The sequence below is a fragment of the Myodes glareolus genome, chromosome 24 (genome assembly GCF_982192425.1).
Source record: "Myodes glareolus chromosome 24, mMyoGla1.1, whole genome shotgun sequence".
In the NCBI taxonomy this organism is placed as follows: domain Eukaryota; kingdom Metazoa; phylum Chordata; class Mammalia; order Rodentia; family Cricetidae; genus Myodes; species Myodes glareolus.
In genome coordinates, this window is record NC_142049.1 from 46,215,007 (window position 1) to 46,231,978 (window position 16,972).

Below are 16,972 nucleotides of genomic sequence, written 5' to 3' on the forward strand. Positions count from 1 at the left end.
TGTCAAAAATCAGGTGTTCATAGGTGTGTGGATTAATATTTGGGTCTTCGATTTGATTCCATTGGTCCTCCTGTCTATTTTTATGCCAACACCAGGCTGTTTTATTACTGTAGCTTTGGATTAGAATTTGATGTCAGGGATGGTGATGCTTCCAGAAGTTCCTTTATTGTACAGGATTGTTTTGACTATTCTGAGTTTTTTGTTTTTCCATGTGTAGTTGATTATTGTTCTTTCAAGGTCTGTGAAGAATTGTACTGAGATTTTGATGGGGATTGCATTGAATCTATAGATTTCTTTTGGTAGGGTTGCCATTTTTATTTTGTTGATCTTACCTATCTAAGAGCATGGGAGATCTTTCCATTTTCTGATATCTTTTTCAGTTCCTTTAAAGTTCTTGCTGAACAGGTCTCTTGCTGTTACCCCAAGATACTTCATGTTATTTGTGGCTATTGTGAAGGGTGATGTTTCTCTGATTTCTTTCTCAGCTTCTTTATCATTTATTTATGAGGGCTGCTGATTTCTTTTGAGTTGATCTTTTTTTTTTTTTTAAAAGATTTATTTATTTATTATGTATACAGTGTTCAGCCTCCATGTGTCGCTGCAGGCCGGAAGAGGGCACCAGATCTCATTACAGATGGTTATGAGCCACCATGTGGGTACTGGGAATTGAACTCAGGAACTCCGGAAGAGCAGTCAGTGCTCTTAACCTCTGAGCCATTTCTCCAGCCCCTTGAGTTGATCTTGTATCCTGCTACATTACTGAAGGTACTTATCAGCTGTAGGAGTTCTCTGTTAGAGTTTTTGGGGTCACTTATATATACTATCATATCCTCTGTAAATAGTGAAAGTTTGACTGCTCCATTTCCAATTTGTATCCTCTTGATCTCCTTTTGTTTTTTTATTGCTATAGTAGAACTTCAAGAACGATGTCGAAGAGATATAGAGAGAGTGGACAGCCTTATCTTGTTCCTGGTTTTAGTGAAATCACTTGAGTTTCTCTCCACTTAATTTGATGTTGGCTGTTGACTTGCTGTATATTGCATTTTATTTATTTATTTATTTATTTTTGTTTTTGAGGCAGGGTTTTTCTGTAGCTTTTGGAGCCTGTCCTGGAACTAGCTCTTGTAGACCAGGCTGGCTTCGAACTCACAGAGATCTGCCTGCCTCTGCCTCCTGAGTGCTAGGATTAAAGGCGTGTGCCACCACTGCCCTGCTGTATATTGCATTTATTATGTTTAGATATGTTCCTTGTATCCCTGATCTCTTTATAGTGAAGAAGTGTTGGATTTTGTCGAATGCTTTTTCAGCATCTAATGAAATGATCATATGTTTTATTTTTTTTCAGTTTATTTTTCAGTTTATTACATTGATAGATTTTCTTATGTTGAACCATCCCTGCATCTCTGTGGTGAGGCCAACTTGATCATGGTAGATGAATTTTTTGATGTGTTTTTGGATTTGGTTTGCTAGTGTTTTATTGAATATTTTTGCATCCATGTTCATGAGTGAGATTGGTCTGTAATTTTCTTTCTTGGTTGAGTCTTCGTGTGGTTTTGGTTTCAGGGTAACTGTAGCCTCATAAAAAGAATTTGACAATGTTCCTTCTGTTTCTATTATGTGGAACACCTTGAGGAGTATAGGTATTAGCTCTTATTTGAAGTTCTGGCAGAATTCTGCATTAAAACCATCTGGCCCTGGGCTTTTTTGGGGGGAGGGGGGAGGCTTTTGATAACTGCTTCTATTTCCTTGAAGGTTATAGGTCTATTTAAATTGTTCATTTGGTTTTAATTTAATTTTGGTATGTATTACCTATCCAGAAAATTGGCCATTTCTTTTACATTCTCTAATTTTATGGAGTACAGGTTTTTGTAGTATGACCTAATGTTTCTCAGGATTTCCTCTTTGTCTGTTGTTCTGTCCTCTTTTTTATTTCTGATTTTGTTATTTTGAATTTTGTCTCTCTGCCTTTTGATTAGTTTGGATAAGAGTTTGTCTATCTTGTTTTTTTCTCAAAGAGTTGGCTGTTTCATTGATTCTTTGTATTTTTTCTTTGTTTCTTTCTTATTGATTTCAGCCTTCAATTTGATTATTTCCTGTCTTCTACTCCTCCTGGGTGAGTCTGCTTCTTTTTATTCTAGAGCTTTCAGGTGTCCCCATCAGCGGGACACAAACGGTGTCCCTGATAAACCTGATAATTCCTGGAGAGAGGAATGAAGGGGACAAGAGACACGAGAAAGGACAGCAAGTTTGGCTTTCTGATCAAGCTGCAAATTTTATTTTCTCTCAGGAGCATTTTATAGCAAAAGGGCAGGGCGGAGAGCAGGATTCTGGAAAGTTGGTCTGCTGGAATTCAGGTCTGGAAGCATCTCTGGCTGATTAACTAACAAAGGAAATGCTAATTGTTTCTAAAGCCTGGGACTTGCAGGTCTCACAAGGAGATGAGATACTAAGTTAATTTCCTAGGTCTGGAACTAACCCTGCAGAGGTGACAGAGGTGAATATTTTACTTAATTTGTGGACTTAAGATTGCTATAAACAAAATACAGGTCTCAAAATATAGGTCTTTGCTTCCGGCATCCAGGTGTGCTCTTAAGTCGCTAGTGTGAGATTTCTCCATTTTCTTTATGTAGGCGCTTAGTGCTATGCACTTTCCTCTTAGCACTGCTTTCATAGTGTCCCATAGGTTTGGATATGTTCCTCCTTCATTTTTGTTGAATTCTAGGAAGTCTTTAATTTCTTTCTGTATCCTTGACCCAGGGGTGGTTCAATAGTTCACTGTTCAGTTTCTATGAGTTTATAGGTTTTCTGCAGTTAGTGTTGTTGTTGAATTCTAACTTTAAACCGTGGTATTCCAATATGATAAAGGCGTTATTCCAGGTTTTTTTTTTTTATGTATCTGTGGAGGTTTGCTTTGTTACCAAGTATGTGGTCAGTTTTTGAGAAGGTTCTATGAGGTGCTGAGAAGAAGGTATATTCTTTTGTGTTTGGGTGGAATGTTCTATAGATGTCTGTCAAGTCCATTTGAGTCATGGCGTCTGTTAGTTCTCTCACACTCTCTTTTTTTCTGAAGAATTATTTATTCTGTATACAACATTCGACTTCCATGCATACCTGTATGCCAGAAGAGGGCACCATATCTCATTATAGATGACTGTGAGCCATAATGTGGTTGCTCACCACATTATGAACTCAGGACGTCTGGAAGAGCAGTCAGTGCTCTTAACCTCTGAGCCATCTCTCCAATCCTGTTAGTTCTCTTATTTCTTTGCTAAGTTTCTGTGTGGTTGACCTGTCTATTGACAAGAGTGGAGTGTTGAGGTCTCCTACTATTAGCGTGTGGGGTTTGATGTGCGATTTAAGCTTTAGTAATGTTTCTTTTACATATGTGGGTGCTCTTGTATTGGGGGCATAGATAATCAGATTGAGACTTCATCTTGATGGATCTTTTTTCAGTGATGAGTATGAAGTGTCCTCCATCTCTTCTGTTTGGTTTTAGTTTGAAATCTATTTTGTTAGATATAAGGAAAGCTATACCCACTTCTTTCTTTTTTAAAAAATTTTTAAATAATTTATTTAACTTTATTTTATGTGCATTGGTGTGAAGGTGTCAGATCTCGTGGAACTGCATTTTCAGACAGTTGTGAGCTGCCGTGAGAATTCTGGGAATTGAACCGGGTCCTCTGGAAGTACAGTCAGTGCTCTTAACTGCTGAGCCATCTCTCCAGCCCAACCCACTTACTTCTTAGGTCCGTTTGATTGGAAAATCTTTTCCCAACCCTTTACTCTGAGGTAATGTCTGTCTTTGAGGTTGAGGTGTGTGTCTTGTATACAGCAGAAGAATGAATCCTTCTTTTGTATCTATTCTCTTAGCCTGTGTCCCTTTTTTTTTTTTTTAATAAATTTATTTCTTTTTAAAAAAGAAAACAAACGGGAGCTGGAGAGATGGCTCAACGGTTAAGAGCATTGCCTATTCTTCCAATGGTCCTGAGTTCAATTCCCAGCAACCACATGGTGGCTCACAACCATCTATAATGAGGTCTGGTGTCCTCTTCTGGCCTTCAGGCATACACACAGACAGAATATTGTATACATAATAAATAAATAAATAAATATTTTTTTTAAAAAAAAGAAAACAAACTATCTTTTTTCATTATACATACCAGTCCAAGTTCCCACTCCTTCCACATACCCTTCCTCCCCACTCCCATCCAATCCTCAGAGAGGGTAAGTTGCATTGCTTTGTGGATGGTCCAAGGCCCTCCCTACTATATCTACAGCCTGTGTGTTTTTATAGGTGAATTGAGTCCATTGATATTAAGACATATCAATGACTAGTAATTATTAATTCTTGTTATTTTTTGGTGATAGTGTTTGTGTGTTTCCCTTCATTGGGGTTTGTTGATGGGGAGTTATCTCTTGCCTGTGTTTTTTGGGATCCAGTTAGCTTCCTGAGTTGAAGTTTTCTTTCTAGTACTTTCTGTAGGACTGTGTTTGTGAATACGTATTGTTTAAATTTGGTTTTGTCATGGAATATCTTGTTTTCTCCATCGATGTTGATTGAAAGCTTTGCTGGGTATAGTAGTCTGGGATTGCATCCGTGGTCTATTAGTGTCTGTAGCACATCTGTCCAGGACCTTCTGACTTTCATGTTTTCCACTGAGAAACCAGGTGTAATTCTGATAGGTCTGTCTTTATATGTTACTTGACCTTTTTGCTTTGCAGCTCTTAATATTCTTTCTTTATTCTGTATGTTTTGTGTTTTGATTATTATATGGCAGGGACACTTTTCTTTTTTTGGTCCAGTCTATTTGGTGTTCTGTAAGCTTCTTGTACTTTCCTAGGGATACCCTTCTTTATGTTGGGAAAGTTTTCTTCTATGATTTTGTTGTATATACTTTTTGTGCACTTGAGCTGGAGTTCTTCTCCTTCTTCTATCCCTTTTATTCTTAGGTTTGGTCTTTTCATGATGTTCCAGATTTCATGGATGTTTTGTGTTAAGAATTTGTTGGAGTTAACATTTTCTCTGAATGATGTATCTATTTCCTTTTAGTATCTTCAGCACCTGAGATTCTCTCTTCCATCTCTTGTATTCTGTTGGTCATGCTTGTCTCTGTAGTTCTCATTCATTTACCCAGATTTTCCATTTCGAGAATCCCTTTGGTTTATGTTTTATTGCCTTTATTTATTTCAGTCTTCTAGTTTTGAACTGTCTGAACTATTTGCTTCACCTATTTGTTTTTTCTTAGTTTTCTTGGGTTTCTTTGAGAGATTTATTGATTTCTTCCAATCTTTTCTTTTCTTCCATTCTTTAAGAGAATTTTTCATTTCCTCTTTAAAGGTCTCCATCATCCTCATAATGTTACATTTAGAATTGTTTTCTTCTGTTTCTTCTGGGTTAGGATGTTCAAGTCTTCCTGTTGTATGATCACTGGGTTCTGGTGTTACCAAGTTGCTTTTTAGGTTGTTGAATGAATTCTTGCATTGGTGCCTACCCATCTCTTTCTCCAATTGGTGCTAGCAGTGTCTTTGCCTCTTGGTCCAGTCCTTGCAGTTGCTATCAGTGTCTTTGGGAACTGTTCTCGGTCTGCTTTGTCCTGTTGCTCTCTGTGTCTTAGAGAGCCATTGAGGTATCTCTTGGCCCCCTCTCTTGATCTGCTCTTTTGGTCCAGTTTGTGCAGTCACAGTCTGTGCTTCAGAGTTCTTCTGAGGTCGCGGGGGATAGGAGGATTTGGGGGCAGAGTGGAACTTGTAACTTTCAGGGTCCGATCAATGGGGTGGGGGTGTTGGACTAGCCTACTTGCAGGAAGCTTGCCTGCTGGCTGGCTAGAGAAGCTGTGTTAGTTGGGGGAGGGGCCTGGGCTTTTACCCAGTTACAAGGGCCTAGAGAGTGGTGTGTCCAGCTGGGTGGGTGATCACTCACCTCTTGGTTCTCTTTGTGCAGTGGCAGCCTGTGCTTCAGAGTTCCTCTGAAGTTGTGGGGGATAGCCACTTTTATCTCTTAAGGTTGTTTTTATGTTAATTTATTTTTGGGACATTTGTACATGATTGTGTTGCATATAATATTCAGTAGTAAAATAAATGAAGAGATCCTTTTCCAAACTAGAAGGAGAGTTTATAATTGTCAGGGAGCTTTCTGGCAGTTAGTATTCTCTGGTGAGGGTACTCATTCTTTTATAAACTCCCTGCTTGGATCTAGTCAGTGCTAGCATAGAGGACATTAACAGTTGTGGAGCCTGTTTTTGAAAGCACAGTGAAACTTCAGCTTTTTGCCTTTTAGGTCTTCCAACAAGTAACTTGTATGAAAGATCTGCTCCAGGCCGACTCAGTTCATTCTCATGTAAGGGTCAGCTTACCTCGTTGCATTAGCCCAGAGTCAAATGCTAAGCAGCATGGAGTGCTACTCTGTCAGCAGCTTGTTGTGCATGGCAGAGGTGCAGTGTGGGGTCTGTGAGCTCTGATTGCTTTACTGTGAGAAGTTATTCCTAATATCCCTTCTGCTAGTTAATATAACTGACTGAACTCAGAGAAGGATAGTGATTTTTATAGGTGCTCTACCATGTGGTCTACTGACCAGGGCTTTTCAAAGGTAACTAGCTGCTCTTTCAAAATGTAGTGAAAATGTTAACTTTTCCCCACAAAGGTTAAATTAGCTCATGTCACAAAATCTACACCAAGGTGTTTAAAGTGAATTATAGGTATTTTAACTCTGAAATTAATAATCTATTCTGAAAGTTGCTGGAGAAAGGCAGCCACTTACTTGCTATACTTACATAAATCATATTAAAAACTCCCTCCATTATTGGTCTCCTTGCATAGCATTTATCATGTTTATAATTTTGTGTTCATAAAATACTTATACTCTCCTTACCCTTAAACAGTGAGCTCCATGTGAGCTTTGTGGCTCCTTTATCCAGTGCTGTGTTTGTAGTGTTTGACATAGTATCTGGTAGATGGTAGATATCATATTTGTTGACTATGTGATGTGTGGAGTGAGTGAGATGTTACATCATGACCTAGCTATGTTAGAGATTGTATTTTTTTTCTCAGGTTGGGGATTTAGCTCAGTGGTAGAGCACTTGCTAGGTATGCAGAAGGTCCTGAGTTTGGTCCTCAGCTTGGGGCGGGGGGGGGGCGGAGTAAACAGAATATATTCTTTCTTAGGAGCGTGCTTGGTTCTCCAGGCAGACTGTCGCTTGAATTTAGTGATTTAAAGGGAGCTCTCTTACCTCTCTTGCTGCAGGAAGCCAGACCTTTCATGGTCAACAGCTTAGCTTTCTCAGCAGTAATTGATGCCGCTTTGCCTTCGTGACTGCTCTGGCGTGGGTTAGATACTTGTTTCTATGTCCTTTCTTCAGACTACGTCCATCCCTCACTTATTGCCACTATCAGATTCATTTGAGCATCACAGTGCTAAGTACACATTAGACCATCAGACAGTCGTGCATTCAATGTAGGCTGCTTTTGAAAAACAATAGCAGGCAAACTGCCTCTGTTCTGTTTGTTTATTCTTGCCCCCACATTTGTGACTTAGGGTGTTTCTACTGGTACCCCCCTCCAAATCTCACATGGAGGCATTCTCTAAAACAATATATTTGGATATATTTACTTTATGTGTATGAGTGTTCTTTCTATATGTGTGTATATGACTCATGTTTGTCTCGGGCCTGCAGATATCCTGGAACTGGAGTTTTAGATGGTAGCCAGCTTCTTATGTGTTGTATTTTCTGTGGTACATTTGTGTCACCTTCTTATCTCTGACTTTGTTGTTGTTACTGTTAATAGTGCTGCATAGCCCTGGTTAGCCTGGTACTTGCTTTGTAGCACAGGCTGGCTTTGAACTTGTGGCAATTCTTGCCTTAGTTTCCTTAGTGCTGTGATCATAGGCATGTGCCCAGCTTCTTTGACTTTATCTATCTATCTGTCTGTCTGTCTGTCTGTCTATCTATCTATCTATCTATCTATCTAATCTAATCTAATCTAATCTATTTATTATCTATTTGTTTTGAGACAGGCTTTCTCTGTGTGATCCTGGCTGGCCTAAAACTTGCTATGTAGACCAGGCTGGCCTCAAATTCAATGAGATTCACATGCCTCTGCCTCCTGAGTGCTGGGATTAAAGGTTGTGGCACAATGGCCAGCCTTCTTTGACTTTTTTGTTTATACTTTTTATTTGACTTCTTAAACAATTCTTTTAGCTTTGGTGTTCTGGTTTATTACCCGTGAAGGAATAAGAGGATGAAGAATGTTATGAAGAATAAGTATGGGCTCTTATGTCTCCTTTGTATCCTTCATTTCATCCAGACTTTATCTGCTATTCCTCTTATATTCATTTCACTTAGGTGTGTGTGTGTGTGTGTGTGTGTGTGTGTGTGTGTGTGTGTATCTGCTCTGTGTGGGGGGTGGTGAAGGAAGTCTAAAGATAGCGTATTGGATCCCCTGTTGCTAGAGTTGGCAGCAGTTATAAGCTGCTGGCCATGGGTCCTGGGAACTGAACTTGGGTCCTCTGGAAGAACAGAGTGCACTTAACCACTGAACTAACTTTCCAGCCTCTGGGTTACTATTTGGGTTATTATTTCTTCTCTTCTTTCTTCCTTTAAAAAAATATGTGCATTATTGTTTTGCATGCATGTATATCTGTGTGAGGACGTCAGATCCCCAGGAACTGGAGTTACAGACAGTTGTGAGTTGCCATGTGGGTGCTGGGAATTGACCCAGGTCTTCTGGGAAAGCAATCAATGTTTTTAACTACTGAGCCCTCTCTCAGCCCTTGGATTATTACATCAAGGGCATTTTGCAAGTTGGGTGTCTGAAATGGCTCAGTGGATAAAGGTGCCTACTGCCAAGCCTGATTACCTGAGTTTGAGCCATGAGATCCACATGGTCAAAGGAGAGAACAGATTTTTGCAGGTTGTCCTCTAACCTTCACAAATGTTTCATGTCACATGCATTCCCGTACACATACACACAAAGTAAATAAAAATAGAATTTTTAGCCTGTTGTGGTGGTGCATGCCATTAGTCCCAACACTCATGAGGCTGAAGCAGGCAGACCTCTGAGTTCCAGGACAGCCAGAGCTATATAGAGCAACACTGCCTTGAAAAACAAAAGTTAAAGCAAAAACAAACAAAAAATGTAATTAAAAAATAAATTTTACAAGTTGAATATCCCCTCTGACTCTTAAAGGTATTTTACCAATTTTACTGATTATGATCATAGGCATGTGATTATTAGATATATATGTTAGATATATATGGAAAAAAGCTGCAAGTTCACAGGATTATAATCTTGTTGGAGAGATGTTTCTTTCTGCAAAATACTGCAGTGCACGATGAAGCAGTGGATAAGAAGTTGCCACGTCAGGAGAAGGTGCTAGACTGGACTGTGGGGCAGCATCAGGGGAGAGTAGATCTGCTAGCCTTGGAGGGTGGCTAGATGGGAGAGCATGTGTGCTTAGTAACAACCTGCCAGTCATGCGAAAGAAAGTGACGTCTATAGATATATTCATCCTTGCAAGTACATTAGATCGAAAAAGAGAAGCAGAAAAGGAGAGACAGCTAGAGAGTCAGGGATGTGTATTGAAGAAAGGGCCGGAGTTTCTGGTGGGAAATGAGGGAGAAAGTCCTGTGAGGTTCAGAGGGAAGCTCCAGCTTTGGTGGCTGCACTCTGCAGTCTAAATGTGAGGTCTTCTACCTTTCTGCTGAATGACCTTGGCATGTGATTATCTCTCTTACAAAATAGCACTTTTGTAGCTTAATGGACCTCATTAGAGAATATAACTGGAGCCTTTCTTAATACTTTTGGTACGGATGGACTTGGCCAGGTCTTCTTAGCCTGTGTTCACCTACATACACAGATCAAGTCAGAATTTTGCCTTTCTTGATAGGGATTCCTCAGTTGATTGACTGTAACTTACTGGTCTATTTAAATGAGTGTCTGTCTGTTTTATCTGAGAAGTTGCATCAGGATCACATAATTCCCTCTTAATAGGTTTTTTTTTTTCCAGAGATCAGTCTTTTTTTTTTCCCTAAAGTTATTTGTGTTTGTGTCTAAATTTTCCCAATTTGACACCACTTGATCCTATGTTTTTATTGGGCTTGGAAAGAAGATGGTAAGGTTGAATCAGCTGGGCACTGCTGTATTTCCTTTGTACTGTCTGATTTTACTTTAATAGCTAATAAGAGATTGAGTCCAGAGAATTTTAAAGTTCTATGCTCTAGTGTACATGAGGGTGTTTTGTTTTGTTTTTGACCTCTTTTATTTTCTCTTCCAGTGAACACTGTGTGCTGACATGGACAGAAAAAGGAATTTATATTTTCATTCCTCAAAATATTCAAGTTCTTCTTTGGAGTGAAGTCAAAGGTAATTGTATTTTTCTTTCTTAAGTAACTTTTAGTCTCTTATTTGTGTGTGAAAATTAATTATATTATAATTATTTTATAATGTGAGAAGTTGAAAATGCAGGGAATAGTCATTGTATGTGACTAACAGAAAATCAGTCCCTGTACTCATGGTTGAAACCAGAAATATAGGAAAATTTAGCATAGCTGGTAAGATAGTGCTTTGGCTTTGACTTTTAGAGTCTTTTCTGCAGAGAAAGGAGGGAGGTCATTATTGATCCACATTGATTTCTTATAGGTTGTTTTCCACCAATTGAGGATTTCCCTTGCAAATTAGTATGTTAGATTCTTTCTTTCATGTGTTCATACCTACTCATGCAAGATTCATCCATTTATATACTTGTTAAAATCTATTCATGTGAGTGCCAGGTTGTAATTTTCTCGAATATTATAGCCTGACTCAAAACATACGCTCTACTTTTGTACTCCCAATTCCTTTTCACAGGAATTAGCATCTTAAAATTAGGATTTTAGATCAGAAAGCTCATTTGTTTTCTAATCTTGGAAACGTGTCTAAATATGATTTCTTCATTGAAGTTCAAGTATTAAAAGAAATGAAACTACACTGAGCCAAATCATTTTTTCCAAGGCAGGATTTCTTTGTGTTGCCGTGGCTGTTCTGAAACTCACTCTGTAGACCAGACTGGCCTCTAACTCACAAGATCTTCCTCCTGCCTCTGCCTCCCAAGTGCAGGGATTAAAGGCATGCCCTACCACAGCTTGACAAGCAAAATCTTATTTAAGATTTTTGTAAGTATGATTTTAGCCCATGTAAAAATGATAGGGTTTCCCTTCCACTGCAGGGGATCAAGAATGGGGTCTTGTTCATTCTAGGCAAGAGCCCTATCACTAAGCTACTTCTCTAGCCCAGGACTTAAAAAAAAAGAGCAAGAAGTATTTGATTAATGTCTTGTCTGTTCACCCCCGTGTTTTGTTTGTTTGTTTGTTTGTTTTATAGATATTCAGGATGTAGCTGTCTACAAGAATGAGTTGTTCTGTTTACACTTTAATGGGAAAATCTCGCATCTTTCCCTGTTGTCTGTTGAGCGCTGTGTGGAACGCCTGTTAAGGAGAGGCCTGTGGGACCTGGCTGCTCGCACATGCTGTCTCTTCCAGAATTCTATCATTACCAGCAGAGTGAGTTAGAGCTTACCTGTAGTTGTTAATTATGGGTTGGTCAAACCATCCTAGCTTATCTTTATTAACTGTTCTGTATGACTTACACATGTAGAGTTACAGTCTTCAAAGAAAGCTTGGCAATTATATCTGTGAAGGGTAATAAAGATGGTGAATTTTTTGGTTTCAAATAAATATCAGAGCTGGGTGTGGTGGTGCACGCCTTTAATTCCAGCACTTGGGAGACAGAGGCAAGTGGATCTATGTGGGTTTGAAACCAGCCTGGTCTACAAAGTGAGTTCAAGGACAGTAAGGGCTACGCAGGGTCTCTAAACCCTGTTTTGAAAAACAAAAATCAAGCAAAAAGTCAGATTAATTCACAAATATATTTTAATTTTAGAGCTTGATTTGAAGAGGATGATTGTGCATATGGTAACTCTTAATATACAACATGTACTTAAACCTCAGAACACCCGTAAGGCTTAGTCTTGTGTGAATCCCGTGGCTGTTTGGATATAGATGTGGCTATAGACAGTAAGCTGTTCTCTCTCTCTTTTTTTTTTTATCCTTTTATTAGGCAAGAAAAACATTAACTGCAGATAAATTAGAGCATTTGAAATCGCAGCTGGACCTTATAACCTGCAGTGAACTAATTTCTCAACTGGATGAACTGATCTTAAAATTTGAGCCTTTGGATTCAGCTTGCAGTAGTAGAAGAAGCTCCATTTCATCACATGTGAGTGCTTTTCTTTTTAGCTTATTTGTTTAGTATGTGTGTATTGGGGAGAAGGGGACATGCACATGCCAGCAAACACAAATGGAGGTCTGAGGACATCTTTTAGGAATCAGTTCTTTTCTCCCTCCATCTGAGTCCTGAGGATTGAACTTAGGTCATTATGCATGGCATCAGGTACCTTTACCCACTAAGCCATTCTGCCAGCCCAGTAGCTCCTTTATGAGTTTTTGGATCTTGCAGGGAAATGAGCAAGTCCAAGGATCTGTTTTGCTTTCCATGGAGTAATTTTTTGGGGAAAGTGTCATGGAGATGTCAGATTTTTTTGTTACTTTTCAGACTACCTGAGCTGAACACTTTGTAAGAAGGGAAAGCTTATTTTGGTTTGTGGTTTGAGAAGTTTAGTACATAGTTAGCTGGTATTGTCCCTTAGGGCTTTGGCAAGAAGAACATGGTAAAAGAAAGCTGCTCACCTAATGATATCCAGGAAGCTGAGAAAAACAAGGAGGGAATGGTCCCAGTATCACATTCAAGAGCATACCTCTAGTAACCTAACTTTCCACTGAGCCCTACTTCTGAAGGGTTACCACCTCTTAGTAGCACCATAGAATCCAAAATATAACACGGGAGCTTTCTCCCATGACGAGCAGCTAAGGAAAGTCAAGTATGTTCTGAAGCTGCATTTGTTTCCGTCACTGTTTATTGCCTGCCGTTCCCAACTGTCCTTTACATAGCTTCCTGTCTAGGTGGGGTAGCTTTCAGTCTGAGATTTCAGATGTTTTTATATCACCTGAAGTCTCAGTGCTACTCAGGACTGTCTCCTTTCAACTCCCTTCCTCACTGCCTGCTTTCCAAAGCCAAGCTGAGAATTTGGTGGAAGACATGGTGTCACTTGCTCTTCTGAGCCTGTGCTAGGTGCCCGCACTCTCCACTAGTGTGTGCTGATAAACTAGTTGACTGCTGACCTTCGGCCCAGTGTTGCTCTTATTCTGAAAAAGATGCGTTGTCTTACACAGAAGAACTTTGATTTTGAAGGGGAATTCTTTTCATTTTTAGGAAAGTTTTAGCATCTTGGACTCTGGTATTTATCGAATCATTAGTAGTAGAAGAGGCAGTCAGTCCGAAGAAGACTCCTGCTCCCTTCACAGTCAGACCTTCTCAGAAGATGAAAGACTTAGAGAATTTGCCTCGCCCCAGGAAGAAGAACAGCCAGAGCAGGACTGTGGAACAAACAGAAATGACGGTGATGAGTGTGTCTCTTATTGGTCACTGACGAGGAACAGTGCTCTCTGTGAATGGACAGGATAATCTTATGCAGAGTTTCTGTCAGTTATGAGTAAATTTTAACCTATTAGAGACTAGCCACCTATAGATCTGCTGGTCACTAGGAGGTAGTGATGTGTAGGTTGTTTTTAACCTCTTGTTTGGACTAACATTTGTAAAGTGTCTAATTTGGTTCATGTATCAAAATGCTGGACAGGTTTTTTTTTTTTTTTTTTTTTTTTTAACCATAACTAACCACATTATTTTCCACCAGGAATGAAAGATAGCTCGTTTTGGGAGCCATTGCCTTCCCTTTTCAATGTTCAGCATTCCTGTGACCGATCTGTTGAGAAGAGATTAGTAGAAACCCTAACCTACCTTTGTGACTTGTGGGGATACAGGGTTAGTAGTTGGATAAAGGTACCTGGCTCAGTGTTTCATGTGGACCATCCGTGCATCCCAGAAACCTGTGTTCTGTGCTCATTTGTATCTGAGTCAGTTATAATTTTGGTACCAAATCCTTCATTTCCTTTGGTTTATTCATTGCTGAATTTGTTTAGCTTTGTATAAAAAACTTTCATGTGATTAGATGTTTATTTTTCCCTGATTCTGTTTATTAGACAATGTTTCCCATGGTCCAGTGATGTCTGAGACAGACAAGAGTGAAGCTTTTCTGCCCTTCAGCATTCCACTGCCATTTCGTTCTCCATCTCCGCTGGTGTCTCTTCAGGCTGTTAAAGAAAGGTAAATGAACCAGTCATGTCATTTAATTCTAGTTCTCATTTTGCTTCAGTTGTCACATGACATACTGAGAAGGAAAAGGCATTTTAAATGTTAAATAAATAGAAGGTCTCACGTTATTTCTCTAATAATCTGTTAATATGAACTGTTGGCTTCCCCTTTTAACCTTGGGTGAACTTGAGTGTTCCTCTTCATTTGTGTAGCTGAGTAGTTTAGTCGTAGATGAGCCCCTACTCCCACTTCAGACATGGCACAACTAAGTATTTCAGCCTCTTCCCTGGTGTACGCCATAGTGCATCCACGTGGAGGTGGAGGACAACTTCATCTCATTATTTCTTTCCTTCTCCATGTGGAGTCTAGGGATCAGACTCATCTTGTCAGGCTTGGTGGCAAGGGCCTTTACCTACTCAGCCTCTCTCTGGCCCATTTAGTCTTTTTTTATGTGTGAAGATTTATCTATTTGTATTGATGTGTGTGAACTTGTGTGAGTTCCTGTACACCATGCTGCCTGTGGAGGCCAGGCCATGTCAGATCCTCTGGAACTGGAGTCATAAGTGGTTTTGAGCCTTTATATGGGTAGTGGGAACTGAACCAAGGTTCTCTAAAAGAGTAGAAAACACCTTATACCAGCTGAGGTGTCTTTTTGGCCCATTAGTTATTTCTTGATTCTTTCTCACTTAATGGGTTAATCTGGAGGATTTTTCCCCCTTTCTTGAGACATGTTCTTACTATGTAGCTCTAGCTGGCATGGAACTCCATATGTAGATCAGCCTTGTAACATGATGGGGGCCGGCTTGTTGGGGTATCTGTTCCCGCCCAGTACCCCACAGCTGGCAACCCCCAAGGAAAAATCACACACAGGACTCCATAAGGTTATAAACTGATTGGTCCATTAGGTCAGGCTACTTATTAGTTCTTATGACTTATCTTAACCCATTATTCTGATCTATGTTAGCCACACAGGCTCAGTACCTTTCTTAGTGTGACAACTTACATGTTGCCTCTTCGGTGGTCTGCGCAGGAATGGCAGAGGAACCTCCCTGCTTCCCAGAATTCTCCTGTTCTCATTGCATCACCTCTACTTCCTGTCTGGTTTTCCCGCCTATACTGCCTGCCTGGCCAATCAGCATTTTATTAAAATATGATTGACAGAATACAGATAATTCTCCCGCATCACAGCCTGGCCTCAAACTCACAGAGATCTACCTGCCTCTGCCTCCTGAGTGCTGGGGTTAAAAGCACACTACCACACCTGGGAGAATTGGAGATTTTATGAACATTAATTACTGTGTGTATGTATGTGTGAGGATGTCAGAGCCCCTGTAACTGAAGTTAGACAGTTGTAAGTTGCCATGTGGGTGACTGGAATTGAACCTGCGTCCTCTGGAAAAGCAGCCAATGTTCTTAACCGCTGATCTGATCCATCTCTTCAGCCCTTGAGAATTGGAGATTTTTAAAAATTTTTTATTTTTATTTTATGTATGAGTGCTCCTCATTTATACCTGCATACTAGAAGAGAACATCAGATATCACATCCTATTATACATGGTTGTGAGCCATCTTTCCAGCCCCAGAACTGGAGATTTTTGAGAATTCTTTCTAGTCTGTGTATGAAACCAATCTTGGCACTGAGAATGAGAGAGAAGATGTATCTTTTGCCCATCTACTTGCCTGCGTCCTGCTGGGTGCACATTCTTCCTGTAGAAGGGTCTGTTTCTTATTAGTCTCTGATCAGGAATTGACTGATGATCACATGCTTAACTGAGGTGAAAGAGACATTACATTGAACAGACAACCCCACTAGAAATCTGCCCTTTAGCATTGACTCACTGGCCTCGGGACAGTTTTACAAACAGTGAATCATCTTACTGTGAGTTTATATGAGCCTCATGTGAAATGGGGTTGCTCAGAGAAATTGTTTTAAGTAACCTGTCTTGTTGTTAAACTCAAGCTGGCTATGTAGTACTAATGGAAACAGGAACGTCAGGAAACAGATTTTTCACTCTTTACAATGTTGATATATTTTCATGTTAGGTTTTTGATATTTGACTTCCAGTGTTTCTTGCTTTGTGCGTAAAACAACTGAGAAGATCGGCACCCTTCACGCAAGCCCTGAGCTGAAAGAGACATTTGAATCCAAGGATGTTGACCAAGCACACGAAGAGGAAGCGAATGCAGTTACCTGCCATCTAGAGGAAGACGCTGAGTAAGCCTTATGTCAGAGTCTGGAATGCTAGACCACTGCCAGTGTGAGTGTGTCAGAGACTGTTACTGTGAGAGACCCTGTTGGTATGACGCTGCTCACTGAAGATTGTTGTGTAGCTCAGAAGCTAAATTCTAGTCTAGAGGAATTAACTCTATTGAGACAGGGTTTTAGTTTCGTATCTCATTCACCTTTCTCCCTCTCTGTCATCTTGTCACCTTCCTGGAATGTAGGAGGAGTCTTAGATTAAGACGAGGTGGCTGAGATCCAGGTTTTGTCCTAGCCCTTCTGAATAGCTTAAACTTTAGTCATTAATGCTGCCTGGCCTGTCAGCTCTAGGATGTGCTATCCCTTAGTGAATAGAAACGGAATGTTTGGTAAAGATAATATGGAATAAAAGACTCTTTAAAGCAGTGTAACATGTGGCACACTCGCCATTTAGTAAGCAGTAAATAGAAGTCTTGGTCTAAGAAAGTTTGGTTGCCCCTAATGCTTGTGAATAGGATTATTTCTTTTTTA

General features: G+C 39.8%; 1 protein-coding gene across 5 annotated transcripts in view; it reads left to right on the forward strand.

The window, feature by feature from the left end:
• The window catches only part of Hps5 (HPS5 biogenesis of lysosomal organelles complex 2 subunit 2), a 46,124-nt gene that overhangs the window by 16,130 nt on the left and 13,022 nt on the right, over nt 1-16,972 (forward strand). For 3 of the 5 annotated variants that reach the window (XM_048427023.3, XM_048427022.3, XM_048427025.3), the window contains 7 exons: nt 2,075-2,113; nt 10,271-10,359; nt 11,356-11,534; nt 12,091-12,249; nt 13,303-13,489; nt 14,130-14,253; nt 16,307-16,456. In XM_048427023.3, the coding sequence (XP_048282980.1) occupies nt 2,075-2,113; nt 10,271-10,359; nt 11,356-11,534; nt 12,091-12,249; nt 13,303-13,489; nt 14,130-14,253; nt 16,307-16,456 (927 nt within the window). The remainder of the gene's footprint in view (nt 1-2,074; nt 2,114-10,270; nt 10,360-11,355; nt 11,535-12,090; nt 12,250-13,302; nt 13,490-14,129; nt 14,254-16,306; nt 16,457-16,972) is intronic. The other 2 variants (XM_085682717.2, XM_048427024.3) reach the window with 1 other exon arrangement.